Source organism: Myotis yumanensis, unplaced genomic scaffold, assembly GCF_028538775.1.
Source record: "Myotis yumanensis isolate MYYU_CA2020_CCGP unplaced genomic scaffold, mMyoYum1.0.hap1 SCAF_13, whole genome shotgun sequence".
NCBI classification, from domain to species: Eukaryota; Metazoa; Chordata; class Mammalia; order Chiroptera; family Vespertilionidae; genus Myotis; species Myotis yumanensis.
In genome coordinates this window covers 29,169,567-29,185,080 of record NW_027223764.1, presented here as the reverse complement: position 1 = coordinate 29,185,080, position 15,514 = coordinate 29,169,567, and the positions used below count along the sequence as shown (strand labels likewise).

Sequence of the window (15,514 nt, the reverse complement as noted above, 5' to 3'; positions counted from 1 at the left end):
GTTGCATGCAAGGACATACGGGGATTCACCTTTATCAAGTCTTGCTACCGAGGGAGTCTTAAACATAAGAGCTGCAAGAAGAAAATTAGCAAATGGCTTTGAGAGTTTTAACATTTTTAATAAAGCAGAAAAAACAAAAAACAAACAAACAAAAAAAACACCACGCTCCTACCCAAGGCCAAGTAACTCTATCTTGAAACACATTTTTTAAGAGAGCCACCCTGTCAGTCTCACTGCACTTAAAAGATAAATTTACTCTGGTGCTCTCTGTAGTCACAAATCATGCTGAAGTATTAATCTGTTAGCATGGGTGGCCTTAACAACTGTTCTATACCTTTTCCTGGCCTGATTACGTGTACTCAGGCATTTCAACAGCTCTTACACAGCTAAAAGCCAATTTATTAGTTCAGGGCCAAGTGCTGCTCATTTTTCAAGTCTCCTATGCTTTGCCCTGCAATAAAATGGAGAACACTTCTTGCCGAGAGAATGGGACTGTCTTCTGATTCCAAGCCTAGAAGTGGTCAGCAAGCTTTAATTCTGGTTTGAGGGCTATTTCATAATGCCATTCTTATTCTCTCCCCCCCCCCCCCTCCCCATTTAATTGGCATATGGTCCCAACAGGGTATTTGTTCACTTGAATTCTTTCCATGGAGGGAAAAATAATTTTCCAGGCTCATTTCCCTGAGAATTGCTTAGTTCAAGACCAAGTTAGTTTAAGTAAATTGTTGATAAGACTGTGGGAATACTAAGTTCGTGACTCTAAAATGCCTGGCAGAAAAACATGAATAAGAAAAGCCAAAGTTTCAAAGTCAGGGTGTTCCAGAGAGCAACAGCATGTGTGTCTGATTGTGCATTTGAAATTGTGTTTTTTAGATGCCAGACAACCCTGGGGCATTTGAGAAGATGTTACCAAACAATACAGATGTCTGCTTTGATTTGCATAGCCCATGTGTTTTGAGATGCATTTGATGAGTGGATTTTCAAAGGCTGGAGCAACACTGGCAGTTCCCTCAGTGTGTCAAAGAGCACAGAGCACTGCCCCATGACAAGCAGAGTGCTTAACTAACGGGTTGTCCCTGCTAATGAAATGTAATGAGACACATTGTGTCCAACAAGGCTCACACCAAAAATAATCCTGAAAATATCAGACAGATTAAAACATTCCTTTGCAAATGAACTTGTAAACAGAGGAGGAGCTTTAAGTCAATGAGGACTAATTATGGAAATAGTTGTAAACATTTTATTTGGACTAAATTGAAAGGTCAAAAGAGTATACAGCAATATTCTCTATCATTTTGCAGTGACCGTGGGACTTCATTGTTTAGTGTCAGTCAATCACAGCCAACCCTGGTGCTGTCAACCCTGGTGCCTCTAATATTTTTTATTCTGGTACATCATTTTTCTTTTGTTTTAATCCTCACCAGAGGACTTGCTTAGAGAGGGGGAGGGAGGGGAGAAGAGGAGGTAGAGGGAGAGGGAGAGGGAGAGGGAGAGGGAGAGGGAGAGGGAGAGGGAGAGGGAGAGGGAGAGAGGGAGAGAAGGTGAGAGGGAGAGAGGGAGAGAGGGAGAGAGAATGGACAAACAACCTTCATTTGCCTTCTCTATGTGCCCCTACCAGGACTGAATTGAAACTACAAACCAGGTATGTGCCCTGACCTGGATTAGATCCAGCAACCTTTTGGCACACAGGGCGATGATGCTCCATCAATTGAGCCACTCTGACCAAGCTGTGTGCCACTCTTTTCTTGTGCACCGATAATATGGACCTGCTTTGCATACTAGTCTTATTTCCGGCTCCCTACCATAGTTTTGTGTTTCTTGCTTATTTTATTTTTTCTTCTTGTATTATGAAAATATGTCATGAAACTTCTTTATTTGGGGAGAAAGCAGAGAAAAAGTGAATTTGGTGGTGCACAGTGAGGAGAGTAGGGTAGCAAAAGTGGTGATTTCAAGTTGGGTCTTTAAGTCTTTGGCCAATTTGTGCCTCCTTCCTCAGTGACCCCTCCACCTCTGTGCCCAGAAAGAGACTCATGTTATCTCTGGCTGAAAAGGAGTTTATGTACAAATTTACGATATTATGTTAGGGAAAGAAATGAATTCCTCTTAGGAGAATTTTTAATTTTTACAGGTTCTTCAGAGAGAGGACAATATTTAAAACCCAAGGAATATTAGAAAAGTGAAACCCTAAACAAAGAAATCACATTGGAGAGTGGTGTGAATTTACCCGTGGAACTGGTCTGACTTGCCCTTTGAAGAGGTCTGCCTTCATCCATAAAAGTTAAAGGGACCCGAGACCCACTTGCCTCAGCTGAAACTCTGTCTTTCCCTCTCTCCTTTGCTGCTGAGTTTAACATGTTCACATCTCTCTCAATATTGAAGATTCATAATATTTCATTACACATTTCTGACTAATTTAAATTTCTTATGATTTTGTATAAGCTCACTGGTACTTTTTCTTTTAAATTTCGATTCATTTTCAGTCCATGTTAGGGGACTCAATTCCTATGACTCCATCATAAAATGAAAATGAAGCAGTGGTTTGATAAATCCAATTGGCATTCGTTAACCAACACCCTAAAACTCTCAACATACAATATTATTCTCTCCTCCCTCATTCTTGAAACATAGTGATTGTCTTATGTGATGCAACTGCTTTTTCTCTCAACTCTCCGTGTGTGTGTGTGAGAGAATGTGTGTGAAATCCTCTCCCTTTCTCTGATCTTTAAATGCTAAAGTTCCTCAAGAATCAATCTTCAGTGCCATGTTCCTCTCATTCTCTACTGTCTCATCAACATTTAATTAATTTATTTTTAAAATATATTTTATTGATTTCAGAGAGGAAGCAGGGGGGGAGAGAGAGAGAGAGAGAGAGAGAGATCGATCAATGATGAGAGAGAATCATCCATTGGCTGCCTTCTACATGCCCCCTACTGGTTATCAAGCCTGCAGCCCAGGCATGTGTCCTGACTAGGAATTGAATCATGACTTCCTGGTTCATAGGCTGACAATCAACCACTGAGCCACACCAGCTGGGCACTCATCAACATTTTAAACTACCATCTACCATCTAAATGCTCATTCTTCTCAAATGAATACCAACCTCTCCTCTGAGCTCCACACTGGCCTAACTATGTCTCAAAGGCACCTCTTATTTAACCTGAGCAAAAAATCAATTCATGGCCAAACCACTGTCCAAACCTGGTAACCATACAGTCAATCTCAGTGAATGCCATCAGCTCCCTCTGATTTCCAAACCCCAAGTCTCTGCATCTTCCTTGACCTTGCTCCCTTCATGACCAATATCTATTTCCTTAATAATACCTGCTGGCTTTGCCACTCAACTTTGTCTCAAATGCTTTTCTCTACTCACACTGCCCTCTCTGGTCCTGCCTACCATCAGCTTTTACCTGGAAAATATTTCCATTGTTCTTCCTGCTTTCACTTTTCACTCCTCCAATCCTGGAGGAAAGAATACTCATTTAAAATATAAACCAATCCAATTCATTTGCTAGCTTAGAGCCGGAAGTGATTACCCTAAATTCTTAGCATTTATTTAATCTCTGCCTTTTACATTTTTAGGTCCTAGCCTTATTGGTGCTTTGGTTGCTTGAATTTATGATAGTTTCTACTGGGGGCTTTGCACATACTGTTTCTCTGTCTAAAATGCTCTCTGTACTTCCTTGCCCAGCTAATGCCAACTAATTCCTGCCTAACTGGTACCAGCTAATTCTTTAAAGTTCAGCTCAAATCTAGTCAAAATGTCACTTCCTCAGGGAAGCCTTTCTAGAAAGATTAATTTGTGTCTCTTCTCCTCTGAGTCATATGCACCATAAAGGCAAAGGTCATGTCTATTGTATTCACTCTTTTATAGGTAGAACTTTGTAGGCACCCAGAGAATATTTGTCAGATAAATGAATGCATATGATGAAGTGAATGAACATGAGTAATGTTGGTGCATGAAGTGCTGCAGAGTAATTATAGGCAGTCTTTAATTTGAGTTTTTAACAAGTGGTGCATAGATTTACAAACCTGACTATACCATTTGGAGGTTTACATAGATTTTGCCATGAGAAAAAGTTCTTCCTGGGAAACAATATCAAGAATCACCAATTTGGGTCATAATAAATACATTTACAGATAGATATTCATGTAGCTATCAGAGATGCCCAACAAGAGGGCTCACATATGGATTCCTTCAGCTTTCAGAGAAGTAGGATAGAGCCTAGGGCAGCTGACCCAATTGGCACAATATGCTGTACGCACTTTCTATGAAAGTTATGACATAAAATAATTTCAAACGTGCTTCTATATGGGAGCAATTTGAAGCTGTTTTTTGTTGTTTGCTGCTTTTTTTTAAAAGAAGTGATTGACATCTTCAAAAGCACAGTGAATTGCATCAATGAGGCTAAACTTGAATCAGTCTAAAATACTATATGTTCATTCAGATTGCCACCAAAATGACATCAATTAAGTGTATATAATAGCATTATAAATACTTATAACATAATGGATGTTAAAATGAAAAAAGTAGAATATAAAGGCACTATAATTGTAAAACATAATAACAGTTTTTATAGTTGTACTTAGACTGTGATTTTTATCTACCTTAATATATTATTTCTATTAAAGTGAAAATAAATGTTTTGATACAAATAGACATAATTATAAACAATACACTGACTCCCCCCCTCTGCACGACCATAACCTGGGAATATAGCTGTGGCATATGTAGATCACCTTATTATAGTGCAATTTTTATATGAAATATTTTTATTATCAACTATTACAATTAGCAAGCTAAGTTGACAAATAAATATATATCAGTAGATATGTTTTTATTCAGAGAAAGGGCTGTTTTGCTTATAACTTCAGAGTATAGTATTTAGCCATTAAGTCATCAATGATAGTATAACTTGAATCCCTCTTCTGTATATCTACCCCCAATATTTGAAAACACTTATTCATAAAGATGTAAGTACTGCTATGTTCATTGCAGCATGTTCTACAATAGGCAAGACAGAGAAAGAATTATAGGATAAAGAAGTGGTATATATATATATACATATATATATGTATATATATATATATATATGTATATATATATATATGTATATATATATATATATATATGTATATATATATTAGAATACCACTCAACCATTTCTGACAACATGGATGAATCTTGAAAGTATCATGTTAAAGAAAATAAGTCAGATGGAAAAGACAAGAACCATATGATTTCACCTATATGTGAGATATAAAACAGAAAGCCACAGGCAAACAAACAAACTTATAGACAAAGACAGCAGTATAGTGGTTACTAGAGGGGAAGAAGGTGGGGAGAGGATGAAGAGGGTAAAAGGTGTCATATACATGGTGATACAAGGAGACTAGACTTTGGGTGGTGGGCACACACTAGAATATACAGATGATATATATAGAATTATACACCTAAAACATATACTATTACTAATTAATGTTACCCCAATAATTAAAACATATTTTATTTTTTAAGAATAGTCCAGGGGTGGGCAAATTTTTTGACTCGAGGGCCACAATGGGTTCTTAAACTGGACCGGAGGGCCGGAACAAAAGCATGGATGGAGTGTTTGTGTGAACTAATATAAATTCAAAGTAAACATCATTACATAAAAGGGTACGGTCTTTTTTTTTTTTTTTTTTAGTTTTATTCATTTCAAACGGGCTGGATCCGGCCCGTGGGCCATAGTTTGCCCATGGCTGAAATAGTCTGTATTCATATATAGAAATACTTGTAGTGAAGTAAAACATTTACGTTTTCTATTTGATATTTCTAGATGGTTATGTTTTTTATAAGACAAGGTATAGATGCGGAGAAAGGTCTTACCACCCAAATAGTGATACATCACAGTAAGTATCATATTTTATTCTTAGAATTAAACAGTGAACATAATCATTGAGTTATACATCACTCTCTCTACTAAACTGCAAATTTCTCCATGTTAGAAAATAGTTTTCTATTCTATATGCACATTGTAAAGCACAATGCTTAACCCATCATAAGTTTCTAAATGTTTATTAAATGAGTGCATATTCTCAAAGGGAAATAGCGTGTATCTTTCAGCATACATGCTACTTTCTACTCTAAGTGAGGTTTAAGGATCTTTAGCATGATCTGGTGTTGTCTCTCCTAATGTCTTTGTGATTACAACTTCATATTTAGTAAGAGAAGCCCTTAGTGGATTATTGGCAGCAATTATGAGATGCTTAAACATGCCATAAAGGCAAAGTTTCTGTCAAGAATCATTTCCTTTGTAGAAAATGCATCTCTTGAGATAGGCTGGGAGCACATATCCCACAATGGGGAGTTTTGAGAACTATTTCCCCAGGATAGTTCTCTCAAGCCCAGCTTCCTGGACCAGCCACTCGAGCTGAATGCTTGGTGTGGTTTTTCTCAAAGGGGTGATTTTTCATTTTGTGGACTCATTAGGCCACTGGTACCTGATTATGCTAATAGCCATAACTGTTCCACACAACTGAGTTTCAAAACGTCTCAGCTTAATTGATCTTTATGGTCAGTACTTTTTTTTCCTTTTTACCCAGATAGGCATGTTAGTGAGACACTACCAACAAAAATTTCACATGGATAAATAATATGATCATTTTACTTGGATTTTAAGAAATACTAATCTTACCTTTAATGAATTTTGCAAAAGCAAAGGGTCCTTTAAAAAATAAAGCTTACACAGTAGAGCCAAAGCAACAGTTCAGTTCTAAGTGGCACAGGGTTTGTGATCTATTTAAAAATATTGCAGTATTAACAGAATTATAATGATACTTGGAAGAAATTATATCCTTGCCATAATCTCTGCAATGTTGGCAAACCTTATAAGTTCCTGAAATACAAAGGTTTACTGTATTTAAGATGAAAAAAATCCAACAGAGAGAGACAAAACTATTAACCCATATTGAAGTTTATTTAATCTTGCTAATTCAACTAAAAAGCTTTCCCTGGGGAATAATTCACAATTTACCTCTCTTGAGTGACAGGATATCTAATTAAAAAGATGCTACCAACTTCAGAAATCTTCATATATGAATTATTAGAAAGCTATAAAGTGCTAATACTGTTAAAGACATAAGTACACCTCCCTCAATATGTATGTTAGTTTGTGTTTATGTATTTATGTATGTATTTATTTATTTGGCTATTTTGAGGAATAAAGGTTACATTATCAATCTACCTAGAATTTGGATTAATCATTTTACATTTTTTTCATCAAACTATTCCCATTTTTAAAATAATTATAAATATTAAGAAATGTGGATTATGCAGTCATTTGGATTCAGTACTAAATAAAAAAATTCAAATTGATCTTACTTTTAAAATTCAAGTATAAATATATAATGACTACTTTATAATGCTGTCAAATTTATGGTCAAATAGCAATATTTTGAACCACTCACTGGTTCAAAAAGTTTAATCATAATTAAACTTTCTTTTAACTAAATAATAATATTTTAATAAAAATTATATTTATGAATATTTTCCAGACTGGGTTTAATTTTTTGACATGCTATCAGAGTGAGAGTAGCTTGCCTACATAATGTTAGAAAATTCTTACAGATATAACTATTTAGCATTATAGATATGCAATATTATCTGTAAATCAAACCATATATCCAATGCATTATGTTATGTTTCTAATGATTACTTGTACCGACAATATCATCCACTTTTATATCAATTTGTAATTTACAAAGTATTTTTCTGTGTCACCATCATTTAAATAACAAAAATACCATTTTAAAGTAAGGCAATGAGATTAAGAGAGAGATGTTAAGTTCTGACAAAGATCACTTGGTTGGAAATCAGAGAGCCAGGAGCAGATCCCAGGCTTCCGGCCCTTGTTCAGGGCCATATTTTTACAGACTGACTGACGCTCTGCCAACATAAAGAACTGCCACCACCCCTCTTTCTAATTGTCTGAATCTGAAACTCAGTGAGTTTGTTTTCTAATTATCTTTAGTTGAAACATGTGAAAGTGAACCCATAAATGCCCAGAATTCATGAGATGCACACAGTTATCTTTGCAAAGCCAAGAGCAAACCGAGGAAGATGCAACTAGCTCACAATCGCTTTCCATCACTGACCAAGTGCAAGCCTGTGACCAGCCTCATCACTGAGTAGAGGAAATCGAAGTTATTCAAAAACTTCAATCAGTGAATAGGTCTAAAGTTTAATAGGGAAAGAGAAGTAGGTCAAAGAGTACTTTAAGTTAAAATAAAACAACCTTTGAGTTTTTTTTAAAACTAGACCAATTTTTTCATCTTCAGATATTATCAAGACAAAAAATATTTTATTTCTTTTGGTTTTAGGTTATCACAAAACCAACTAATCAAATTCTGTCCCTGAACTATCTATTTACTGATACATTTTGTTGATTTAATCTTTCAGGTATCCTGTATGATATCAAATACAAAATTATTTTTACTCAAATTACTTCATCACAGAAAAGAGGGGAGGATTATACAGATCACAATTTTTAAAAAGTAACCTACAATTTTTGCAGAAAAAGTCAATGTGGAATTACTTCAAATATTTGTAAAAAAAAAAAAAAATCTGTGTTTTAAAGCAAGTTATTCTAGTAGAGAAAATTGTATTTTGTTTTACAAAAATGAAAATTAATGGGATATGTACTACCTCATAACATTCTGAAAACAGTGCCACACAAGATCAATGTAAAGCAATGATGTATTCACTCAGGAAAATATTTTCCAGCCTTATTATTTTTCATACAAATTCACAAACGACTATTGAACACAACAACCATTCATTCAGAAAGTATTTTCAGTGGGAGAAATAATGTGTTTACACTCAATTTTTTATGTTGAATTTCAAACTAACCATTTTCTTTGTTGAGATAATCTTCCATACAAAAGTAAGAATACTATGTAGTAATTACCTTGAATGATTTGCTTCGCTTTCTTCTTATGTAGTTTCTTCCCGTCACAGTAATGGACTTGGTTAAGTCCAACCAAACATTTTATCTTATTTCTACTCAAAATCACTTTTTAAATCAAGATTAAGGCCAAGGGGGAAAAATGTCACTTACTTTGCTTTAGCTTCTGCATCCTCATATGCTTTATTGGAAACATCCTCCAATCCTCCAATCAAATGCTTGAAAGAGCTGTTAGAGGCAAAACATAGTGAAAAGGATAAATCCTCTATGAAGCTGTAACAATGACAGCCTAGTCAATGATATATCAAAACACTCTAAAGGGATCTAATAAAAATTAAAACACTTAACCTAGAAACATTATTAATACATATATCAGATAATGATATCAGCTCGTTGGGAGCAGGGACCTCTTCAGTTATCTTCATTTCTGTAGTTCCCACCACTGAGAACCTTAGCTGGCAAAAGCTGATATTGAAAGAATTGGGTGAAATAAAGTCTATGGCACACTGATACATATCACAAAGTTAGTAAGTCGATTACAATGGTGAAATAACAAGACCTATTATTAGTTATTAAATGCCTAGTGTATTCCAGGCACTATTCTTTTAATTCTCATGAACATATATTCATTCCAATTCTGAAATAAACTAAAAAAAAAAGAATCATTAACTCTACGTGAAATAGTAAAATAATCTTCAAAGGCAAAATAAGAACTAACAGGAGAGAATTATAGAAAAATCATCTCGTTCTGGCGAAGTGAAGACTGACTTTAGCATAAACTGAGAAGAGTAATGTATCTGCTTAAACCCTATCTATTCAATATTCTATGCTCAGGTCTACTTTATATAGTGAAGTTTCTTATATATCTATAAAATATTACAGAGTTGAAACATATTAATACACACACAGGAATCACTCTTGAAAATTACTGCATGTAACACATACAGTAACTCTTATGCACACTACATTTTGGAAACCACTGAACTATAATGAATGAAGAAACAAAAGGCAAGTCTGTGTTTACAGAATCATCAGAGCCCTCCCTTACATGGTGCTTATATTGCTGGTATTGTTCTATACACTTTACATGTAGTAACAAATACTTTAATAGTTACAGATATCCTATGATTTAGTATCATCCCCATTTTATAGATGAGGATACTAAGGAATGAGAGGTTAAGAAACTGACCTAAAGTCATGCAGCCAAAAGACTGATAGGGAAGGAGTGGCCATTGTCTTTTATACTCTTACTAGAGGCCCGGTGCACAAAATTTGTGTACTTGGGGGCAGGGGTTCCCCAGCCTGGCCTGTGCCCTCTCACAGTGTGGGAGCCCTGCGATCGATCTCCCCAAAAAGGTAGGCCCGACCCACCCATCTGGGGCTCCTCCATGGATTGCCCCCAAGAGGTAGGCTAGAGCCGCAGGACTCCCGGCTTCGCCGCGTGGAGCCGTGGGAACCCTGGCATCACTACACAGAGACCCCGAGACCTGCCTCCACACCGCACATGCAGCGTCAAGTCTCCGTCCACCTGTGCGCACTTTTCCGCACACACAGCCCTGCCCACCCGTGTGCACCCGCTGCACACGCAGCCTCCTGGTGATGGATTGTTATGGCCTGAGGGCATCACGGTGTGAGTGCATGATGACCACATAAGCTTTTATTAGTATAGATACCTATACTACAGCTCCCACCTAATCCCTGACTGTCTTGAAGATAACTGTCACATTTCTAACAATATTTGAGGTATGTGTGAAGAGTTTTAAAGTGCTGAAAGAAATTGCATTTTGATTTAAACCTCTATTATCTTAATGCATGCAGATGGCTTTGTATGTGGTATTAAAACAACAAAATATGGATACTCGGGTTCTCAAACATAGTAGGATGTTTGCTGATTTAAATTTAAACATTGTTTAGTCACTTTAACATAAACTTTTTTAAAAAACCTATAAAAAGGAACCTGACACTCTGCTTAGGGCTGATTTGTGGTTGGGGGAGTAGCTGTTATTTCAAGCCCTTATATGATGATCTCATCTGGGGGACAGGGTAACTAATGCTGGCTAAATACAATATGTTTTTTAAGAAAACTTCTTATTTATTGATTTTAGAGATGGGGGGGGGGGATGGGGAGAGAGAGAGAGAGAGAGAGAGAGAGAGAGAGAGAGAGATCGATCTCCATTGTTTTATCTATCCATGCATTCAGTGGTTGATTCTCATATGTGCTCTGACCAGAGAATCAAACCTGCAACATTGGCCTATCAGGATGATAATCTAATCAACCAACTGAGCTACCTGGCCAGGGCTACACTAATTATTTCTAATATAAAAAGAAAACGACCAGATAGAGGCCCAAGGAATCAGTAATCTTTACTTAGAAAGCAATCTTGGCCAAATAATATTTTTCAAAACAGGCAACAAATGCATCCTGAATTCTAAGTCTCCTTCACAAGAGATCAAGCATCATACTTAACTAAGAGTTTTAAGAAAATGTAGGATTTTCAAGCTATATTAAGAAGTTCCTGTGTGTCCTGCACTGATCATTGAATAATTTATCTTGCTAAACATAATTGATGACATTACAGAACACATCCCTCCTGGTGCAAGTAGGCACTAATTAGTGGTTCGGTTTTCCCTCTCACTAAGACTCTGTAGGAACACCTGCTATCTGTGTGGACCTCATCAAACACATTTGGAAACTTATTACCTGTAAGTATCAGATGCCTTTTTAAATATTTACTCAGGTCCTCTGACATTTCTTGAATACTGAAGGAGAAGGCTTGTTGATGTTTTATTTGGAGAGGGATTATGATGAAATGATTTGAAAACTTCAACTGAATGAGCAGAAACACTGAAATATTATGTATCAGTTACTATAACAAATATAGGAGACTATAGGAGAATCATGAAATTATTTTTAAACTAACAATTCACCAATGAGTTATATTTTAGTACCATAAAATAAAATAGCCAGTTTTACATATACTCTAGACATAATTTCAGAATAAATGAAGAAGACATTAGTGGGCAAAAGACTTTAACACAGAGTGTTTAAGGAAACCTTATTGCATGCACACTAAGTATGAGGCACTTTCCTGTTACTTTTCTTTGGGTGTGAAATCCAATTTTAACAAGCCTTGACAGAATGTTTTGATGAGGTAGATAAAATGTTATTCATTGAGTACACGGAGGTATAAGAGCAAATGGAAAATCTATTTTATGTTTAATGCTGTTAATTTAAACATACTTGCAAAGGAGGGGTAGAAAAGAAAGAAGGAAGGAGGGAGGCAGGAATGAGGGAAGAAGAGAGAAGGGAAGGAGGAGAGGGAGGAAAAACTGGCAGGAGAAATGATGATCCTTTCACATCAAGAATGTTATTTATAAAATTTTTTCTTAATAGCTAACATTTAGCCCTGGCCTGTGTGGCTCAGGTGGTTGAGCATCGTCCCTGCACTAAGAGGTCAACCAGTTCAATTCCTATTCAAGGCATATGCCCGGGTTGTGGGCTTGATTCCCTGTAGGGGGCTTGCAGGAGGCAACCAATGGATGTTTCTCTCTCCCCCTCTCCTTCCCTCTCTAAAATCAATAAAACCATTTTTTTTAAAGAAATAACATTCAAAATGCTGTGTTTCTCATTCTAGGAAATTTGCCTGTTTTAGAACATTCGAGTGACAGTAACTCAGTGGGTAGTAATTTCATTTACTGATGTTTTCATTATTAAGCCAAAACATTCTTCTGAAGGGAGCTGATTACTTAGTGGTATGACTAAAAGTGTATAATTTTGTTCTTCAGTTGTGATATGATGAGACTTCATCTAGAGAGAAACAGGGTATTATTTATGAAATAGGCAGTCCAATTTCAGAGACCAGCATTATCATGCTGCTAAGAAAATAACAGCATTGATATTTCACTTTGTAGTTTATAAAGCACTTTTTATATTCATATGCTATGTATGCATTCAATCACTTATATTAGTCAATTTAGTCCTCATGATTTCCTATCCTCTATTCCATGATATTATTCAGGAATCTGGTAAGAAAATGCTTAAAATGCAACTTTTTCAAATTCAAAACAGGATGTGAGAAAAAATCTCAACACGAGTTTTTTTCTTGATTACATCCTTCAATAAGATGGTAATTTATTTTTTTAAAATATATTTTTATTGATTTCAGAGAGAAAGGGAGAGGGAGGAGTTAGATAGAAACATCAATGATGAGAGAATCATTGATCGGCCACCTCCTGCACACGCCCTATTGGGGATGGAGCCTGCAACCCGGGCATGTGCACTTGACTGAAATCAAACCCAGGACCCTTCAGTCTGCAGGCCGCTGTTCTATCCACTAAGCCAAACCTGCTAGGGTGGTAATCTATTCTTAACAGTTAAAATAAAGTCAAAATGAGGTAAGAGTAAAATCTTAAACCAGAAAACTATTGCAAATATTTCAATGGTGTTAAGCAAAATATTTGTCAAGCATTGCCTAAACTCCTGAGAAAACCCTCTTAATTTGAAAGGTGTATAAAATTACAGCTCATTAGCGTTTCCTAACCTGAATCTTGGCTAAGTCCCTTGAAATGTATTTACTCAAAGGAATGAGAAAGTGTCCAAAATTAGTTGGGGCACTTGCTACTTAGCTAAGTCCAAGATTTTAGAGCAGTGGTTCTCAACTTTCCTAATGCCGCGACCCTTTAATACAGTTCCTCATGTTGTGGTGACCCCCAACCATAAAATTATTTTCATTGCTACTTCATAACTGTAATTTTGCTACTGTTATGAATTGTAATGTAAATATATGATATGCAGGATGTATTTAGGCGACCCCTGTGAAAGGGTCGTTCAACCCCCAAAGGGGTTGCGACCCACAGGTTGAGAACCGCTGTTTTAGAGGCATCCTTCATTATTTTGATACTTTGAATCGAGAAAAATCTGTTCATCCATTTTGTGGATTCAGGTAAAGGTGCTCATGGTTATTATTTTTGTTTGCTTTATTTATAACTAGCAAAGTCATAATTATTCATGGATCATATTATCAAGAACCAAATGAATATATGTTTCTTCAGAGGGAATAGGAACCCCAAATACAGTAAAACCAAACAGCATCCAAGTTCTGTCAATTATCCACCCACCCACCATATGTATTTATGCAATGCCTACTATCTATAAGGAATGGCTCAAGCTATTGTGGATTATGCAAAGAGAGTAAGATACACCCTTAAGAAAAGTATAGCCTTATATTAGAGATAAAACAAGTGATTAAAATACAAGGTAGGAGGTGAACAGCGGATGGAAGCCTCTAGCATCTATACAAAGATTGTCATCAACTCAAATTATACGATAGTAATTTTAGAGAAAGTAATAACACTTTTATGAGCAAATGGTTTTCTTATCAGTGTTTTCCTTATTCTTGCACATCTATACTAATAATAGCCTGGCCCTAGGTGGTTGTCACGCCATCACGCATCACGTTGTCACAAGATGGCCATCACAAGATGTGCCCTCACGTTGTCACAAGATGGCCATCACAAGATGGCCATGACAGTGGAGGTGGGGCCTGGCGGAGGAGGCAGGTTGGGGCAGGGGAGGTTCAGTTGTGGGCAATCAGGCCAGCAGGGGAGGGCAGTTGGGAGCCACCAGGCTGGCAGGGGAGGGCAGTTGAAGGACATCAGGCTAGCAGGGGAGGGCAGTTGGGGGCAATCAGGCCAGCAGGGGAGCAGTTAGGCATCAATCAGGCTGGCAGGGGAGTGGTTAGGGGACGATCAGGCTGGCAGGCAGAAGTGGTTAGGGGCAATCAGGCAAGCAGGCAGGAAAGCGGTTAGGAGCCATGGTTTCCAGATTGTGAGAGGGATGTCCGACTGCTGGATGTCCCTGTGGAATCAGGCCTAAACGGGCAGTTGGACATTCCCTGAGGGGTCCCAGATTGGAGAGGGTGCAGGCCGGGCTGAGGGACAACCCCCTGTGCACAAATGTTGTGTACCAGGCCTCTAGTATGTTTATATTTGCAAGAGAATATTATACACACCAACCAAAGTGTTAGACATTTTGTTATCTCTCTTTCCTTTGTAACAATAATCCTATTTCTATCATTGGGGCTATTCATTAGGGAAAATTGATTACAAATAACACACATTTAATTTAAACCATTTTCTAATTATAATTACATGCTTTAAAAGAATTGACATTTTAAAATAATGATCCAAATTGGCCTAGTGACCAGGAAATCAAAAGCTAAGAATTGATTTCAGAAATGCTTTCTATTTATTTGCTGTGATTTTTGAGGAAAAATTCATGTAAAATGAACCAAGTTTTTATGTTTAATGTTTATATAGTTAGTTTTCTCTAAGGCAGAGCCTTATGGAGTTGATAAGGCTTCTTATGTTAGTCAATGACATGGTATATTTTTTTCATTTTTACTTTTTTTTCTTTCTGATCCCAAAGGTAATATGTTGAAATTTTGGAAGACGCTAAAAAACTCCAAAGGATAAAAAGATTATTTGTAATGTCATAGCCCAGAGCTAAACATTAATATTTTGGCATATATTCTTCTAGACATTTTTCAATGTTATTTCAAAGTTGGAACCGT

The 15,514-nt window shown here is 36.6% G+C and overlaps 1 protein-coding gene across 2 annotated transcripts in view; it reads right to left on the bottom strand.

Annotated features, from left to right (window-relative positions):
• PRKG1 (protein kinase cGMP-dependent 1) overlaps positions 1 to 15,514 on the bottom strand; it is a 1,083,951-nt gene that overhangs the window by 94,678 nt on the left and 973,759 nt on the right. For both annotated transcript variants that reach the window (XM_070432782.1, XM_070432781.1), the window contains exon 9: positions 9,096 to 9,170. In XM_070432782.1, the coding sequence (XP_070288883.1) occupies positions 9,096 to 9,170 (75 nt within the window). The remainder of the gene's footprint in view (positions 1 to 9,095; positions 9,171 to 15,514) is intronic.